General features: G+C 34.8%; 1 protein-coding gene across 1 annotated transcript; it reads left to right on the top strand.

The window, feature by feature from the left end:
* The first annotated feature begins 890 nt into the window (after positions 1–890).
* LOC138335137 (high mobility group protein 20A-like) lies at positions 891–18875 on the top strand. The gene is made up of 12 exons (XM_069284074.1): positions 891–1004; positions 3048–3320; positions 3689–3786; positions 4254–4465; positions 4973–5052; positions 6137–6260; positions 6956–7058; positions 7282–7343; positions 8017–8125; positions 13795–13977; positions 14329–14420; positions 14643–18875. Exons 2-12 carry the CDS (start codon positions 3118–3120, stop codon positions 14766–14768), a joined length of 1392 nt encoding a protein of 463 aa, XP_069140175.1. The 5' UTR covers positions 891–1004; positions 3048–3117; the 3' UTR covers positions 14769–18875.
* Positions 18876–19065: the final 190 nt, after the last annotated feature.

Here is a 19065-nt window from a genome sequence, read left to right on the forward strand (position 1 = left end):
GCAGTCAGAACTTCATTCTATATAGAACATAGTGCCACGAAATTTTTTCGGTATGCAATTAATTATTTCTAATATTTTTATCTTGAAGGAGATTAGAAGCTCAAACTTTTCAGTGGTGGTAATGGTGTAAAGTAAGTAACTTTTGTAACTGAAGAAAAATACCTAATCGTCTGATCCTGTTTTTTATAGTGAAAAAATACCATTCGTCAGCGGTGGAGCATCTTTAAAATAAGTGTTAGGCCTAATGCAAAAATGAGAAATCTAACTTTAGACAAATTCTTTTTGCATTATCATTGTGCAACTATCTTTTCAACTTAAGTTAGAAAAAACTATTTTGCATCATCACGTAATTTAACTTCAGTTATAAAGATTTCAAAAAACAGATTATGTAAGTTTTTTTTAACTGAAGTTGAAATCTTTTTAATTTGTGTTGAAATCTTTTTAGCTTAAGCTAAAATCTTTTTAACTTAAGCTAAATAATTTTTTAACTTTAGCTATTATGTATTAAATATCAAAACGGATTGCCATAGAGTAGGCTTTTGTATAAAAAGTCTTACGCACGGCGCACGGCGGACGGCGCACGACGACGGACGAAACACGATGACAATAAGTCATCCTGACCTTCGGTCAGATGACCTGAAAAGGATGACCTTCGGTCAGATGACCTAAAAACGACATTAGCACAGTGGAGAACGATGAGGAGAGCATCTGAAAATAGACCAACTGAAATCACAAGGTCCTGTCATATATAGTATGTTTCAAAATTATATTTTAGTATTTTTCTTTATTAATTATCTATATTAATCAGCCACCATTAAATTAGAAACATTTTGTTGTTGTTATTTTTTTTATCCGTAAATAAGTGCGCGCATCCTTAAAAATAATCAACTAAGGGGCATCACTCTAATATTCACTTCCGGTTATTTATCCGACGAACTACCCAGACATGCAGTTTAATTTTTGTGTTTACCTGTTGTCTGTCATCAGGATTTGTGTGTAATGAGGTAAATTATTCGAAACGTTAACTTAGAAAGATGCATATGTTTTTGTTACAGGGCTTTGTCAAGGCCCAGCATTAAATCACCAGATCCGGATCGTCTTTATTCATAAACGAACAACTTACTAGGTCCAACTTAGTCAAATCGAAAACGGCCTTGTTTGCAGTACAACGTTGTATCATAAAAAACATACAATCTTGATCTTTATAATTACTATAACTTCTATCAGACTGTGGCCATTATCATCAGGTCGATTATACTGCTACTTTGGTATGTACGCTTAAAAAGTAAGGATGCTGTACTTTTGTAGTGAGGTTTGTTCTCGCTGCGCATCTTTGGACTCCAGCCGGTGTATGTTGCAGTGTTGGTGTGGATCCTAGATGGCAGATGGTGCTAACTAACTCTAAGAGTGATTGATAAGCATTTTTCTTGATTATTACAGTTGTTAATGTCACGGTTCTATTTCAGAAATTTTAGTGTGTTACATACGTTATTGTAGATATAATAGTTCCATCTTAACTCTGATGTTATAAAGCAGTCTAGAAGATATTTGTCGGATGTTACACACTCAAGCTTGTACAGTGCTGCGCTATAAGGTGTCCTTTTTTTGGTGATGGTCAGCAGATTAGGTGGAATTTCATCATCCAGGTGGTATGTAACCCTGGTCAATACTAGCTGCAATATATCGCTCGGCTAGAGAGAACTTCTCTTTAGCTCGATTGGTTGAGCGTCAGACTAGTAATCCAGAGGTCCAGAGTTTGATCCCTGGCAGAGGCAGGTATTAAATTTATTGTAAATTCTGTACCCTGTTACATTGGCGCCCATGTAGGGACTCGGAAATAATACTTAACGATACCTGCGAAGGAATCGTTGTGACCCCTGGAAACTCGAGGAGTTGATTCCTAGAGGGGGAGTATGTAACTCTGGTCAATACTAGCCACAATATATCACCTGGCTAGAGAGAACTTCTCTTTAGCTCGATCGGTTGAGCGTTAGACTAGTAATCCAGAGGTCCCGAGTTCGATCCCTGACAGAGGCAGGTATTAAATTTATTGTAAATCCTGTACCCTGTTACAGGTATCCCAGGTGGCTAGCTGATAATATATCTCCTATGTCTAGTCATACTATTCTGTATTTTCATTATCAGTATTGTGTGTGGGGCCGCGTTGGCAGATCGGTTAAGATGTCTCGACATTACCACAAGCTCTCCACCTCTGGGTCACAAATTTGAATCCCATGTGGGACAGCTGCCAGGTACTGACCGCTTGGTTTATGGTTTTTTTTCAGGTTTTTCTCCACCAAAAAATCTAACAAATCCTTACATGACCCCAGCTGTTACTTGGACATTCAACTAAGAAAACCAAATATTGTGTGTTATAATTACAAGTTTGTATGCATCATTGATGGCATTTGATGTTGGACTCACAGGTACATGCCATAAATTATAAATATCTAAATGTATACTCACAAAAGCAGATTATTAAGCAAGATACAGGCAAATCTGCCTTTAGGGACCAGCTCTGTATAAAGACCACCTGCTTAGTGAGAACACTTTCTCAGGGTCCCAAATGGTCAATTTTAACACAATTTGCTCTGTGTATACCGTATTCGACCCAATAAGCGCCCATGTCCCTATAAGCGCCCCTCCCCCTTTTTGAGGCCTCAATTTCAATTGCCCAGGCATAAATAAGGACCAAAACTACATAAAACGGTATAAATTTGCAATTATTTTGCAATTATTTTGACTTATTAGCACCTTTTCATTTTTATCAATTTTAAGCGCCCTGGGCGCTTATTGGGTCGAATACGGTAAGTTCCAAGAATTACTATAAATGACTATTTCTTCTTGGTCCCTGAATTGGATGGTCTTTATAAGCAGGTTTGACGGTATGTATTATAACAGCATTAAGAGACTTAGGAAATTTTCTTTCTAGTTTCTTGAAGCCTGTTTAATATAAAATGAGAGCTAATTATCATGGTGTCATAAAAACTGACTTGATCTAATTCTTGCTCACCAATATCTTAAGGCATTTTGTTTTCACTTTTCAGTTCGCTGCTAGATGGTAGAATGTAGCCATACGACACAACCTTTGGTACTGAAACGATCCTTAAATCAAAAATGGATCACCATGAAATGTTGAACATGACAGATGGGAGCTCTGTACACCACTCTGTTCTCACCGTGGCTGAACCTGTCGCCATAGATACTATAACAGTCACTTCTAAAAGTGAACCAGCTGGAGAAGCCCTCGTCTCGACAACAACTGCGGCCACACTGCTCCCAGAACATGGAGGTTTGGTTCTGGTGGAAACTTCACGAGGGTAGGCAGTAGTTTCCTCTATTGATTGTAAATGTAAATGTAAACTTGACTTTGTCATTAGATATCCACTAATTGATGCAACATAGTTGAAATATGGTACAAAATTTAAATGAGTCACTGAGAATTTTAGACATTTTGTTGAAAGGTTTTAGATATACATGTATAGAAAATATATATATTGAAAGAAAAATTGAAGTTAAAAGATTGACTGTTTCTCTTGGCTACCATTAGTTAATTATTTAGTGATGCCATCTATTTGAAATGTACATATTTTTACACCAGTAATATTTGGAAACTTTTACATTTTTGCAACAGCTCAAATGCAATGTACTCATTGAATAGAATGTGTCTTATACTAATTCCTTACAGGAATTTACTGCTGTCTGTGAACGGCGATACACTGGGTTCTGTTAGTTATACAGATGCTGACATTCAAGGGAGACAAATCCTGACAACTGCATTACCAAGTAAATTTATTTTTTGCATTTGAAAATGACGTACATAATTGTTAGATTGATATTTGAAAAAGAGAAAAGTCTAATACTTTTTTGCATGATGATTTAATTGTTTAACTATTCTTGAATATGACATGAAGTCTCCGGTGATATTTTTCTTATTCACATTTGTTTCTCACTTTTTTTTCTTGAATAAGAATTAATTGAGTGGTCCTGTTAAAGTTTTGACTGAAAATGTCATATGCTAAATAAACTTCTATGGTTTTTTTTTGAAAATGTCATATGCTAAATAAACTTCTATGGTTTTTTTTTGGTTTTTTTTTAATCTTTCCATGTTGTGGTGCCCTTATCAATACATAACTTTATTACTAAAGGGCAATATCATCTGATTACACTAAGCAGAACAATCTTGATACTGATGCATTAAGTAACCAAAATTAATGGTATCCAGTATAAAATAGAGGCTATATTTTGTGTAGTGACAGGAATCCTCACACAGAACGGTCTAGTTGAATCACAAGGGACAACTCTGCTGATTAACCAAACCCCCACTCCAGGGGAAGGAGCTGTCGTTTGTGAGGAAACATACGAGGCATCAGTTAGCTGTACTCCACTACAGTCTGACCAAATCTTGACCCCTAAATCTCCACTGACCAGTACTTCATCCAGTGGTGACCAGTCCTCAGAAAAGGTTTTTATATTTGAAACCTGACCTTTAACACCAATTTTTTTTCAAAAATATTTATTTGAAATTTTGATAAGTTCACATACATTGAACTTCACAATAGGAATTTTATTCAAAAAAAAAAAAAAAAAACAAACAAAAAATGTTCATTTCCTGACTTAAAACTTTTGAAGTGAATCTGTGACTCTTGAAGATATATTGCATACAAAAGGTATTTTGTTGTAAAGTTATGTTCATAAATAAAAAAAAAGAAACCTTTTTGGACAAATAATGCAATATCTGTTAATATGTACCACCAATAGCATGTTTGTAGAAATGATATGAAGTGGTTATAACATACAGTTCTTATTTAATTATGATTTATAAAAGGGGAGACAATTATCTAATTTTGGTAATTCTGTTCTGTTCTTATTTAATTATGATTTATAAAAGTGGAGACAATTATCTAATTTTGGTAAGAAGGGGAGACAATCTATTTATTATTACTCATAATGATCATGTTTATCATACCAGAAAAGAAGAGGAGGATGGCCCAAAGGTAAACGACGTAAACCTGCTCCAGACTTTAACACACCTAGGGCACCTGCTTCTGGGTAAGTGGTGCCACATAGGTAAAATCAAAATCAATTGGTGAAATGTGAACCTGTTTTAAACTTGAATTAATCTAGGTGGCTACCAACAGACAGGATACTATGATGAATTTCAAATTGGTTATACAGTATAACTTGTCTAAGCCGAACCCTGTATAAATTGGAAACTTGTCTATACTGATTAATTTGTTTGGTCCCGGCAAATTTCTTAATAAAATATAGTACCCAAAACCTGCATAATCCGGAACCTGTCTACTCTGAAAACCGGAACTGTAATGTTACTTTACCTTTCCTTGTAAAATTAACTTGGGCAAACCGGACGCAATGTTTTCACAACATGGGACTGATCATGAGGCGTTTAAGGGGATTTACCTGTACTGGTATACTAAGGCCTAGATAGTGACAACTTTTCACTTTTCATTCGACGGTTTTGTTACATGTACATTGTATTTGTGAATACTTTTCACAGTCAATTCTGACAATAAAACATACCCATAAATTCTGAGAGTTAATTTGAATGTAGCACACCGAGAGAAATGGATCGTACATGTACATCTCAGAAACCAAGAAAACATAGGATTGAATTCTGTGTTCTACCATGTACATATGTGAGAATAAATGTTTGTGCTGTAATAAAAAAAAATCTTATGATGATTTTCATGTGAACATATTGTCATATGGTTCTATCCTCTATAAACCGGACACCTGTATAAACCGAACAAATAGACTGGTCCCGTTCACAACCGGTTTAGACAAGTTATACTGTATAGTGTATTGAACTAAATTATAGCACAGTAACTACAGTCAAAATGATAAGTTTTGTGGAAATTTCACATTTAAAACATTTATCAGAAGAATTGTAATTGATATTGAATAAAAAATTAACTTAAATTATCAATTTAAAAGCTTGTTGTATTTCTAAGATTTAGGTTGACTTAACAATTTATATAATTAATGTATATATATATATATATATGAAGCATATATTTGGTGTCTACATTTTGTACCTTTGGAAACTATGTTGCTATTTGATTGTAATTTTTGATTGTTAGAAATTACACTAATCAATTCTGTTCTGTATTTCTAGATATTTGCTGTATGCTATAGAACGCAGACAGGAAATAAAGGGAAGCAACCCAGAAATACCTTTTTCAGAAGTAACAAAGATTCTTGGCCAGGAATGGTCCAGTATGCCAGCAGAGAAGAAACAGGTAAAATGGGAGAAAGCCGTGGTAATGATTGCGGGCAAGAGTCAGACATTACAGGGCAGTTCTATCTTCACGTTGGTTTGTGATATTGAAAGTTTCAAATCCCCATGATACCACAGGAAACAATACAATGATGTGATACTCACTTGGTTGATAATGCTTCGGACTCTAGGGTTACATCAGTCCCTTACAGGTAAAACGAGAACGGACTCTAGGGTTACATGTAGTCTCTGTCGGTCTGTCTGTCTGTCTGTTGGTTTCAAGACCATAACATGAGAACAGATTTATGCATTTTGTTGAAACTGCATACAATTGTATTTTATTAGAAAACACAGTTTGGAATTGATTTTTGGGGTAAAAAAGTCAACCATAAAGGTCACCGTTACTAAGATTAGGCTGAGATCAATGTGATGGCATGTGGAGAGTGGAAGGGAACATGTACATGTTTTGCTTTAGAAATACTCTCAGAATGATTGTTTGACAATATTTCTATGAGAAAATAGCCTTGAATTTAGTTGTTTTTGATGGTTTTATCTCACCTTGAAAATCAGGGTCACTTTTCAAGTATGTGTTTGTAGTAGCTGATAACGAAAGCTTTATTTATCTATCACTGTGCTTTAAAACATTACATAAAAATTCATCAGCCAAACCATGATAAATATTTCAAATGTTGATTGGTTTTGTTCTTTACTATACAGAAATATTTGGATGAGGCAGAAAATGATAAGAAGAGATACAAAGAAGAACTGAAAACTTACCAAAACACAGTAAAGAAAAAGAAAATGAAGGCTGGTATAAGAGGTATTAAAACAGAAATCACTTACATGCATCTTGTATTTCAAATTTGTCTATTTGTCTGAACACTTTTGTAAGTCAATAAATTATGTAAATGTTAGTTTAGGTTAATTATGCTCTTACTTGTGTTACATTAGTTGTTTTGTACTACATATGCATAAGATTATTTGGAAACAACTTCATATTGTCTCCTATAAATCAAAGTGTACTGAAAGTTTTCACGATACAGGTGAGGAAGGTGAATGGGTGAATGACGAGAACTACTCACAACTAATGTCTGGTGACATGGAGGTAAGCTTCTTTATGTTCAGGCCATTACTACATTTGGTACCCTAATAATGGCACATGCCCCTTTAAAATATTTATCATTTTGAATGCTTAAAAAAGATAAAGTCATTATTATGGATTCCTTTTACAAATTAATCCAAATAACAATTTTTCTGCTTCCTGTAATCCTGATTAATAACATCCCTCTCAAATTCTGTTTTTAATACACACTCAAAATTGGGTTATATACATGTACATTCATTCCCCTTGTCTAAGAACAATAAGAGAATAAGGCATTATCTGATTGTCCAGTACTTAACATCATTTCTTTTGCAGCTATTCAATTTTGCAATTTCATCTAAAAAGAAAAAAAAATTGATATGCAAAGATGAAAATTTACAGATTGAAGAATTAATTGGAAATTTCTATCAATAAGTATTGTGTAAATAGTATTTGCAAAGATAAACCTTTAATTTACTTTAATCGTGAAATTAAATTGCACATGAAAGAAAAGAAAGTTGGCTTACAGTGTTTTCTCATCAAGGATACAGTGTTTTCTCATCAAGGATTTAAGGATCAATATATATTGTATTTTAATTAAGTTTGAATGAAATTAAATCACACTTGTATATCAGCATGTAATTTACTTGAAAATCATACCTTCCTATTTTACGAATGTTAATTTCCTTTTGACCAGGAGGATGACATGAATGAACTTTACTGTAGGACATGTGACAAATACTTCAGCTCACAACATAATAAAAAGGAACACATGTTGGGGAGGCAACATGTACAGAATGTAGCAGGTGAGGTAGAATGGTTATATGTGATAACTACGCAGGTGAGGTAGAATGGTTATATGTGATAACCACAGCACATCAACTACTGTATAACATGTACAGAATGTAGCAGGTGAGGTAGAATGGTTGATATGTACTGATAACTACGCAGGTGAGGTAGAATGGTTATATGTGATAACCACAGCACATCAACTACTGTATAACATGTACAGAATGTAGCAGGTGAGGTAGAATGGTTATATGTGATAACCACAGCACATCAACTACTGTATAACATGTACAGAATGTAGCAGGTGAGGTAGAATGGTTATATGTGATAACCACAGCACATCAACTACTGTATAACATGTACAGAATGTAGCAGGTGAGGTAGAATGAAGTAATGTGAATGGTATATGTGATAAGAACCACAGCACATCAACTACTGTATAACATGTACAGAATGTAGCAGGTGAGGTAGAATGGTTATATGTGATAACCACAGCACATCAACTACTGTATAACATGTACAGAATGTAGCAGGTGAGGTAGAATGGTTATATGTGATATAACCACAGCACATCAACTACTGTATAACATGTACAGAATGTAGCAGGTGAGGTAGAATGGTTATATGTGATAACCAGGCAGCATCAACTACTGTAAAACATGTACAGAATGTAGCATGAGTAGAATGGTTACATGTGATAACCAAGCACATCAACTACGTATAACATGTACAGAATGTAGCAGGTGAGGTAGAATGGTTATATGTGATAACCACAGCACATCAACTACTGTATAACATGTACAGAATGTAGCAGGTGAGGTAGAATGGTTATATGTGATAACCACAGCACATCAACTACTGTATAACATGTACAGAATGTAGCAGGTGAGGTAGAATGGTTATATGTGATAACCACAGCACATCAACTACTGTATAACATGTACAGAATGTAGCAGGTGAAAAAGAATGGTTATATGTGATAACCACAGCACATCAACTACTGTATAACATGTACAGAATGTAGCAGGTGAGGTAGAATGGTTATATGTGATAACCAGAGCACATCAAACTACTGTATAACATGTACAGAATGTAGCAGGTGAGGTAGAATGGTTATTATGTGATAACCACAGCACATCAACTACTGTATAACATGTACAGAATGTAGCAGGTGAGGTAGAATGGTTATATGTGATAACCACAGCACATCAACTACTGTATAACATGTACAGAATGTAGCAGGTGAGGTAGAATGGTTATATGTGATAACCACAGCACATCAACTACTGTATAACATGTACAGAATGTAGCAGGTGAGGTAGAATGGTTATATGTGATAACCACAGCACATCAACTACTGTATAACATGTACAGAATGTAGCAGGTGAGGTAGAATGGTTATATGTGATAACCACAGCACATCAACTACTGTATAACATGTACAGAATGTAGCAGGTGGTGAATGGTTATATGTGATAACCATGTGCATCAATATATACTGTATAAACATGTACAGAATGTAGCAGGTGAGGTAGAATGGTTATATGTGATAACCATGGACATCCAACTTACTGGTATAACATGTACAGAATGTAGCCGATGCAGGTAGAGATGGGTTATATGATGATAACCATGGAACATCAACTATGTTAAAAACATGTACAGAATGTAGCAGGTGAGGTAGAATGGTTATATGGTGATAACCACAGCACAATCAACTACTGTATAACATGCTACAGAATGTAGCAGGTGTAGGTAGAATGGTTATATTGATAACAAGCACATCAACTACTGTATAACATGTACAGAATGTAGCAGGTGAGGTAGAATGGTTTATATGTGATAACCAGGAGCACATCAACTACTGTATAACATGTACAGAATGTAGCAGGTGAGGTAGAATGGTTATATGTGTAACCACAGCACATCAACTACTGTATAACATGTACAGAATGTAGCAGGTGAGGTAGAATGGTTATATGTGATAACCACAGCACATCAACTACTGTATAACATGTACAGAATGTAGCAGGTGAGGTAGAATGGTTATATGTGATAACCACAGCACATCAACTACTGTATAACATGTACAGAATGTAGCAGGTGAGGTAGAATGGTTATATGTGATAACCAAGCACATCAACTACTGTATAACATGTACAGAATGTAGCAGGTGAGGTAGAATGGTTATATGTGTGAGCCACAACTACTGTATAACATGTACAGCAGGTGAGGTAGAATGGTTATATGTGATAACCACAGCACATCAACTACTGTATAACATGTACAGAATGTAGCAGGTGAGGTAGAATGGTTATATGTGATAACCACAGCACATCAACTACTGTATAACATGTACAGAATGTAGCAGGTGAGGTAGAATGGTTATATGTGATAACCACAGCACATCAACTACTGTATAACATGTACAGAATGTAGCAGGTGAGGTAGAATGGTTATATGTGATAACCACAGCACATCAACTACTGTATAACATGTACAGAATGTAGCAGGTGAGTAAATGGTTATATGTGATAACCACAGCACATCAACTACTGTATAACTAATGTACAGAATGTAGCAGGTGAGGTAGAATGGTTATATTGTGATAACCACAGCACATCAACTACTGTATAACATGTACAGAATGTAGCACGGTAGAAGGTTATTTGAAACATGCAACTACTGTATAACATGTAGAATGTAGCAGTGAAGAATGGTTATATGTGATAACCACAGCACATCTAATACTGTATAACATGTACAGAATGTAGCAGGTGAGGTAGAATGGTTATATGTGATAACCACAGCACATCAACTACTGTATAACATGTACAGAATGTAGCAGGTGAGGTAGAATGGTTATATGTGATAACCACAGCACATCAACTACATGTACTGTATAACATGTACAGAATGTAGCAGGTGAGGTAGAATGGTTATATGTGATAACCACAGCACATCAACTACTGTATAACATGTACAGAATGTAGCAGGTGAGGTAGAATGGTTATATGTGATAACCACAGCACATCAACTACTGTATAACATGTACAGAATGTAGCAGGTGAGGTAGAATGGTTATATGTGATAACCACAGCACATCAACTACTGTATAACATGTACAGAATGTAGCAGGTGAGGTAGAATGGTTATATGTGATAACCATGGTGCATCACCTACTGTATAACATGTACAGAATGTAGCAGGTGAGGTAGAATGGTTATATGTGATAACCACAGCACATCAACTACTGTATAACATGTACAGAATGTAGCAGGTGAGGTAGAATGGTTATATGTGATAACCACAGCACATCAACTACTGTATAACATGTACAGAATGTAGCAGGTGAGGTAGAATGGTTATATGTGATAACCACAGCACATCAACTACTGTATAACATGTACAGAATGTAGCAGGTGAGGTAGAATGGTTATATGTGATAACCAGAGCACATCAACTACTGTATAACATGTACAGAATGTAGCAGGTGAGGTAGAATGGTTATATGTGATAACCACAGCACATCAACTACTGTATAACATGTACAGAATGTAGCAGGTGAGGTAGAATGGTTATATGTGATAACCACAGCACATCAACTACTGTATAACATGTACAGAATGTAGCAGGTGAGGTAGAATGGTTATATGTGATAACCACAGCACATCACTACTGTATAACATGTACAGAATGTAGCAGGTGAGGTAGAATGGTTATATGTGATAACCACAGCACATCAACTACTGTATAACATGTACAGAATGTAGCAGGTGAGGTAGAATGGTTATATGTGATAACCACAGCACATCAACTACTGTATAACATGTACAGAATGTAGCAGGTGAGGTAGAATGGTTATATGTGATAACCACAGCACATCAACTACTGTATAACATGTACAGAATGTAGCAGGTGAGGTAGAATGGTTATATGTGATAACCACAGCACATCAACTACTGTATAACATGTACAGAATGTAGCAGGTGAGGTAGAATGGTTATATGTGATAACCACAGCACATCAACTACTGTATAACATGTACAGAATGTAGCAGGTGAGGTAGAATGGTTATATGTGATAACCACAGCACATCAACTACTGTATAACATGTACAGAATGTAGCAGGTGAGGTAGAATGGTTATATGTGATAACCACAGCACATCAACTACTGTATAACATGTACAGAATGTAGCAGGTGAGGTAGAATGGTTATATGTGATAACCACAGCACATCAACTACTGTATAACATGTACAGAATGTAGCAGGTGAGGTAGAATGGTTATATGTGATAACCACAGCACATCAACTACTGTATAACATGTACAGAATGTAGCAGGTGAGGTAGAATGGTTATATGTGATAACCACAGCATCATCAACTACTGTATAACATGTACAGAATGTATGTACAGGTGAGGTGAGGTAGAATGGTTATATGTGATAACCACAGCACATCAACTACTGTATAACATGTACAGAATGTAGCAGGTGAGGTAGAATGGTTATATGTGATAACCACAGCACATCAACTACTGTATAAATGTACAGAATGTAGCAGTGAGGTAGAATGGTTATATGTGATAACCACAGCACATCAACTACTGTATAACATGTACAGAATGTAGCAGGTGAGGTAGAATGGTTATATGTGATAACCACAGCACATCAACTACTGTATAACATGTACAGAATGTAGCAGGTGAGGTAGAATGGTTATATGTGATAACCATGGTGCATCACCTACTGTATAACCTGTCATGTCTGCAGAAACGTTTTACTGTTCTTAACCTTGAATCATAACTTGGTTTGTATAGTACATGTACATGTATATTTTTAGGTCACCTGAGATGAAGTCTAAAGTGACCTATTCTAATCGCCTTTTGTCCGTCGTCATCGTTGTGCATCGTCCTTCATGCATTGTGCGTCTTATGTCAGTAAACAATTTACATTTTTGACTTCTTTTCTAAAACTGCTGATGCAATTTCAATGAAATTTTGAACAAACCTTCTAAGGTACATATAAGGCAAATTAAAATTGTGAATTATATGATCCCCACCCTCAAGGGGCTGTTGGGGGCAAAAAGGGGAAAAAATTGACAAAAATTTCAAAAATCTTCTTCTCCACTCACAGATCTGGAATCAAATACTCTTCATAAAAAGAAAGGTCATTAGGTCCTTCACAAAAATTGTGAATTATATGACCCTGGGTCTGGGGTCTCATGTTTCCCCTGGGGAGGGGGTCAATTTTACCATAGTTTATTAAGAAAAAAAACACATTTATGAGCATTATTAGCTCAAATTTCATAGGTAATGAGTCAAATGTGGTTAGAATTAGTCTGCGATAGCATTTTATCATCATATCCATATTGGTCCTAGCCGACCCCCAAAGAGGGGCCAAAAGGGGTCAAAATTGCTGAAATTTCAAAATACCGTCTGAATTCACAGATTTGATGGAACCAAATACTCTTCATATTTAAAATTCAAATTTATAAAATCGCTGGCTAACTTCAAGGGCCTGATGAGCCAATATATAGTGTTTATATGTCTTTGTTTTATTCTGTATCTGAACTCAGGTGACCGCTAAAGCCCATGGGCATCTTGTTTAAGATAATGTCAAACTGTATGATCATGATCTGTAACTCTTTGTTGTTGGAATGCTGATTAATGTTTCTATGCTTAGGTGAGATACAAAAGGATATAGGCAGTACAGCAAACTCCTCGACTCTGTCACCTACACAAAGATCCATCCCCCAGGACCTTGGTACCGACAGTAACCAGTCAGATAGCCTGCCTGTAGCGGACAAAGAATCATCTCCCCTCGATGTTGACGGATTCATACAGAACTTCTTTAGAGGCAATTACGGTAAGACAGACAAACTGAACCCATTCAAGGTCAAGGTTATAGCCTGACCTCTTGATTTGATGCAAAGAGGTCAAACTAGAAATATTAAACTTCAGTAAAATATTTATCAAAATATACTGGCTTTGCTTTCTTTACATTTTGAAATTACAGATTGAAAATGTGCAGAAGTGAAGAAATGCATGTTGCTTTTGTTTTATTTCATCCAATTTATTATTATCTACTGTCGTCTGCTTCATTATGAAAATACTGGTACATGATGTTAACTTTTTCATATATATAGGCTGCATGTAGATGTATGCCATAGACACAACTTTTGAAACTGTTCTGGTACTTGTGTCTGATTTTTTGCAGAACGGGAACTAGAATTAATAGAAATTAGGAAATCTTTCAAACATCTACAGGAAGAAAACCTGTCTCTCTACAAACAGATCAATGAATTAAAGGTGAGTAAAATTGAAAGAAAAGAATAATGAAATAACAAATGATAATGATTGTATCATGAAATTACTATGGAGTCATTGAGTAACCATGCCTGATATCCAGAATATATGAAGTGCTGATCTCAAATTTTGTATTTTTCTCATCAACTTCTAAAATCCTAGCAATTAGCTTCACTTTTCCTACATTTTGAAAAGTTTTACTCATGCTAATGGTTGTTGTTGCAGATCTACCAGAACAAATTGGAGGACGATACAGCCAACCACAAAGCTATCGGTGCTAACCTTTCCTCTCAGACAGACACTCTTAAAATGGTACTCACTCTGTTTGGTGTAATTAACTTCCAAGGCTGACGACTTACTCAAAATCAGTAGCATCAGGTTTTGGGACAGAAAGGAGGATTGTACTGTTAAGGTACTCAAAATCAATACCGTCAACTTCTTGGATAACAGAAAGGAGGATAGTACTGTGATCGACAATAATGAGGATTACTTTCCAGGCTGATTGAGTCATCAATTTCTCAGGCAGAAATAAGGATACTGACTTGGTTGTAGATCGAGATCCACAATGTAGATGGGTCTGTCATCACTTTCCTCTGACAAAATTGAGTATAGGTATCCAGGGCAACTGGTATCCAGGGTAGGTCAAATGTGATTGTCTTCGAATTATGAGTTACCTGGTACTGTAAGTGTACTTATTTTGGTGCAATCAATTTTAAAGGTAAAATTGTTTTTATAAACAGGATAATGCATTGATGAATTTGTGTAATCATCACAATGTCATGCAAATGCTACACTAAAGACTAAGATAAAATAGAGTTACTGCAAAAGCACAAAATGTCTGGTACAAAAAGCACTGAAATCAGATTATATCGATAAAATAAGTAGGTTTACATTATTTTTTAAGTTTGAAAATTATTTAAAGAGGAACTAATTCATCCAAACAGTCTTGTCATATTTTCCCCGTTTTTTCTGGAAAAACATTTGAAACATAACTTTACGTTCATTCTCCACTAATTTGCATGTTTTCAGAAAAGAAAACATAAAATATGAAAATTGAAAACAAAGTTCTTATGTATTGTCATTTGTTTGGCAAATATCTCTACTTTTTAAATCCAAAAGGGCTGGCTCCTATCTTTACTCAAAGAAAAGTTATAATTGTTACAGTCAACCATCATATTTTGGTAAAGAACAGATACGTGACTTTGTTAAAATGAACTAAATTGAGGTTTGTCATTAGAAATGCCACAAAATATACACTTAAACTGAATTTTTGCTTTGGTTTTGGACTTTTCTTTCCATTCAAAGCCATTTGTCCGTCTCGAAAGCAACTTGTCTTTATCAATTGCAGTTATGAAAAGTTCATTTGTGAATATTGGTTTGTATGATTCATAAGTGTGTTCGAATAGTTTCATATAAAAATAGTACCAAAGTATTTTATTTCTATATTTTTCCTTTTTATCAAACTGTACCTTTATCTGCATCAGTACATGTTATTAATTTTGTATTTGTATAAATCAAAAATTACTGTATAGGACATTAAAATCCAGCTTTAAACAGTAACGTTTATGTTACAACATACTTAATATATGACTGTAGAAATCTGACAGGATTATTATGTTTTTCTGTTTCATAAATTCGTCAAAATGCATCAAAGAAAATGTACTTTTCAGCGGTTTCACTTCTCTGCAATACTTTAGATAATTTTTGCCTAAATTAGCAGCGATCGTATCTGTTCTCTTGGTATATGTCTTTATGAAGTATTAGAAAATAAACGAATTCAATAACACGAATCTGCTTCAAAACTTGTAATCAAAACTACAACATCGAAATTATCAAACGATAGATCAAAACTATTGAAAGCGGCGTCGATGAAGAGATGATTATGTTTGTACCATATTGGTAACGTATCTGTCTACACCGATTCCCATTTACTGCGGATGGTTTCAGCGTTCTTGTCATTTAATTGGGAAAAAACGACCCGCACGGCTGACAGGTAGATGTGATAACTCAGGATAAACAGTTCGTCTGATATTATTGGCCAACGAAACCTCACTTGTCCTTTGTTGATGTTTTTTGACATGAAGAAAAGGAATAATTCATTCTCTTTGTCCTCGCCTTCCTTCACCTGAGAAACGTATCAGTCTCCGTCATACTTGATTGCCACAAACAACCCTAAACTTACATTTTCTGACCATATCTAGTCTGAAACAAATTGCTACAAATGAAACCAAGTTCACTCAAATTAAGGTTTACGTACAAAAGTACAGATCCGTTACCAAATATGACAGGTACGCTACCAAATAAACAGATACGTTATTTCATGTTTATATATCACATTACCGTATCATTAGTATACCAAGCATTCTAACAATATCTGGCTATAAAATGTATTTGAATTAGTCGATGTAACAGTATTTTTATTAGTTTTACACTAAATATTAGAGTTAACGGTACATCTTTCATCAAACAGATACATAATCTTTTATACCAGATACGTTCTTATTTTGATATGTGATTTATACATTTAACAATTAATTATATACCTAATAGCTTAATCAATACAGCTAACTAGTGTTAGAAATCATGTGATTATTATCAGAAATGTATATATATGTTACTATGTATAGGTATATACTACAGGAAAGTAAAGGTTTTTCTTATTTCGAGTTTCCAACACTGGCAACACAACGAATCTTCCCGCTTGTAAACTATTGACAAACTCTCGGACACTTGCCACGTGGTTAAGCTAATTTCGAATGTTTTATGACAAGCGTGAGAATTTCTGTCGATATGAGTATTTTTCCATAACGTATCTGTCGGTAATGTACTGACCGACACTAACCCCTCTCATCATTTAAATGACACCGTGTGACTTGTCAACCAAAGCACAAACATTGTAACACTTAGTGTTATATACTTTTCAAACTGTGATGTGAATTTATCTCTGTGGGAAAGTGGCATCTTAGGTAATCAAGTACATAGTAGTAACGTATCTGTTGATGTCGTTGCGTAACATGTATATTTTCAAGATTAGATCGCACCTGTCCATTTAATTGTTAATGGATATGTCCTTGTCATAAGGGTAAAAGTTAGTATACATATTAAAGTTCATTATCACGAAAAAAACGTGAACATTTGATAATACATTAATTGTGTACGTGATTTTATTTGTTTGTAACGTATCTGCCAGCATAGTTTGTGACAATGATAAAATGAGTTATATAAAAAATATCTAAGCATTTTGTGTGCCAATACTTGTCTATTCTCATTGCGTATGCTAATATCTATGATATGATAGAAAAAAATGTAACATTTACCCATTTACTTAGTCACAGATGATTTATGAAATACATTATAGCTTAAGAGGACAGTCGAAATTCACGAGAGCCATATTTAATGTGATGATGAGCAAAATCTGAATTGGTCAGAGGAACAACACTTGATTATTTTCGAAGATCAATCAATATATTTTACGTGTGAAACAAACATGATATACAAACATGGTTTTTAAGTCCCGATATTGACATCCTCGAAACTCCAGGGGTTCCGATCACTTACGATCTCTACACCCCTGGACTATCTCATAGTGAAATTGAAGGCAGCTCAGCTGAAAACATTTGACCAATCACAGGCCAGCAAAGATTTCCTTTGAAGACTACAGAGAGAGCGACGCCTAACATCAAAGCCACACAGTCAACCACAGTGTACCGTTATACGGTTCTTTTGATGTACATCAAATGACTAAATTATCTGTTCTATTCCGTTGCCTCCAGTTTTACTATGAGATAGTCCAGGGGTGTAGAGATCGTAAGTGATCGGAACCCCTGGAATATCGAGGATGCGATATTGATAGAGGACACTTAATAATGGAATTTGTACATTTAGTGGAGAATGAACGTTTAAGCAGTTTAGATTCATGAATCTAGTAACAGGTCGTGCAAACTGTGATAAAAATGGAATGTGAATCATATAATTATGGGTTACAGTTGTTGGGTGAGAGAACATGTACTGACTGGTGTTAAAAATACCAATTAACTGTGTATTCATTTTACAATATGCATGTTTTGTATATCTAACATGTTCAGGTATTAGTAATTTACATGTACCATAAAAATTATTGATAAAATTGTTTATTGGAAATGAGCATGTGTATATGCCCTATATGAATGAATGAGTAAATAACATTGAATTAACAAATTATGTTATTCAATTGATGAATGATTGAATCATACAATTTACTATAATAAATATTATGAATGAATGAAATGAGGGAGGAAATGAATGAGTAAAAAACAAATGAACGAATAAAAAAACAAATGAATGAATATAAGAATAAACAAATGAATGAATATAAGAATGAATGAATGAATGAATGAATGAATGAATGAAAACTGTGCTTGATTCTATTTATATTTGAATGAATTGTTGTCTAAAATAATAAACCTTTATTGAAGAAAATCAGTTTTTGTATTAATATAATCAATATGTTTACTTGGAGAATGTTAGCAGTCCATCCGGAGAACAGATATACAATTTAGTTACTGTAAACCAACTTTCTTTCGCATGCAATTTATTTTCGGGAATTTCACGATCAATGTAAATTTCTAAAAGTTTATATCCACGAATTAACATCTTCCACAATTCTTGC

Source organism: Argopecten irradians, chromosome 11 (genome assembly GCF_041381155.1).
Source record: "Argopecten irradians isolate NY chromosome 11, Ai_NY, whole genome shotgun sequence".
NCBI classification, from domain to species: Eukaryota; Metazoa; Mollusca; class Bivalvia; order Pectinida; family Pectinidae; genus Argopecten; species Argopecten irradians.

Excerpts from the sequence above, each read along its gene's own strand:
- LOC138335137 (XM_069284074.1), top strand. The coding sequence starts at position 3,118 with ATGGATCACCATGAAATGTTGAACATGACAGATGGGAGCTCTGTACAC. Across the intron at positions 3,787-4,253 it reads CCTGACAACTGCATTACCAA|TGACAGGAATCCTCACACAG; the intron begins GTAAATTTATTT and ends TATTTTGTGTAG. Across the intron at positions 8,126-13,794 it reads ACATGTACAGAATGTAGCAG|GTGAGATACAAAAGGATATA; the intron begins GTGAGGTAGAAT and ends TTCTATGCTTAG.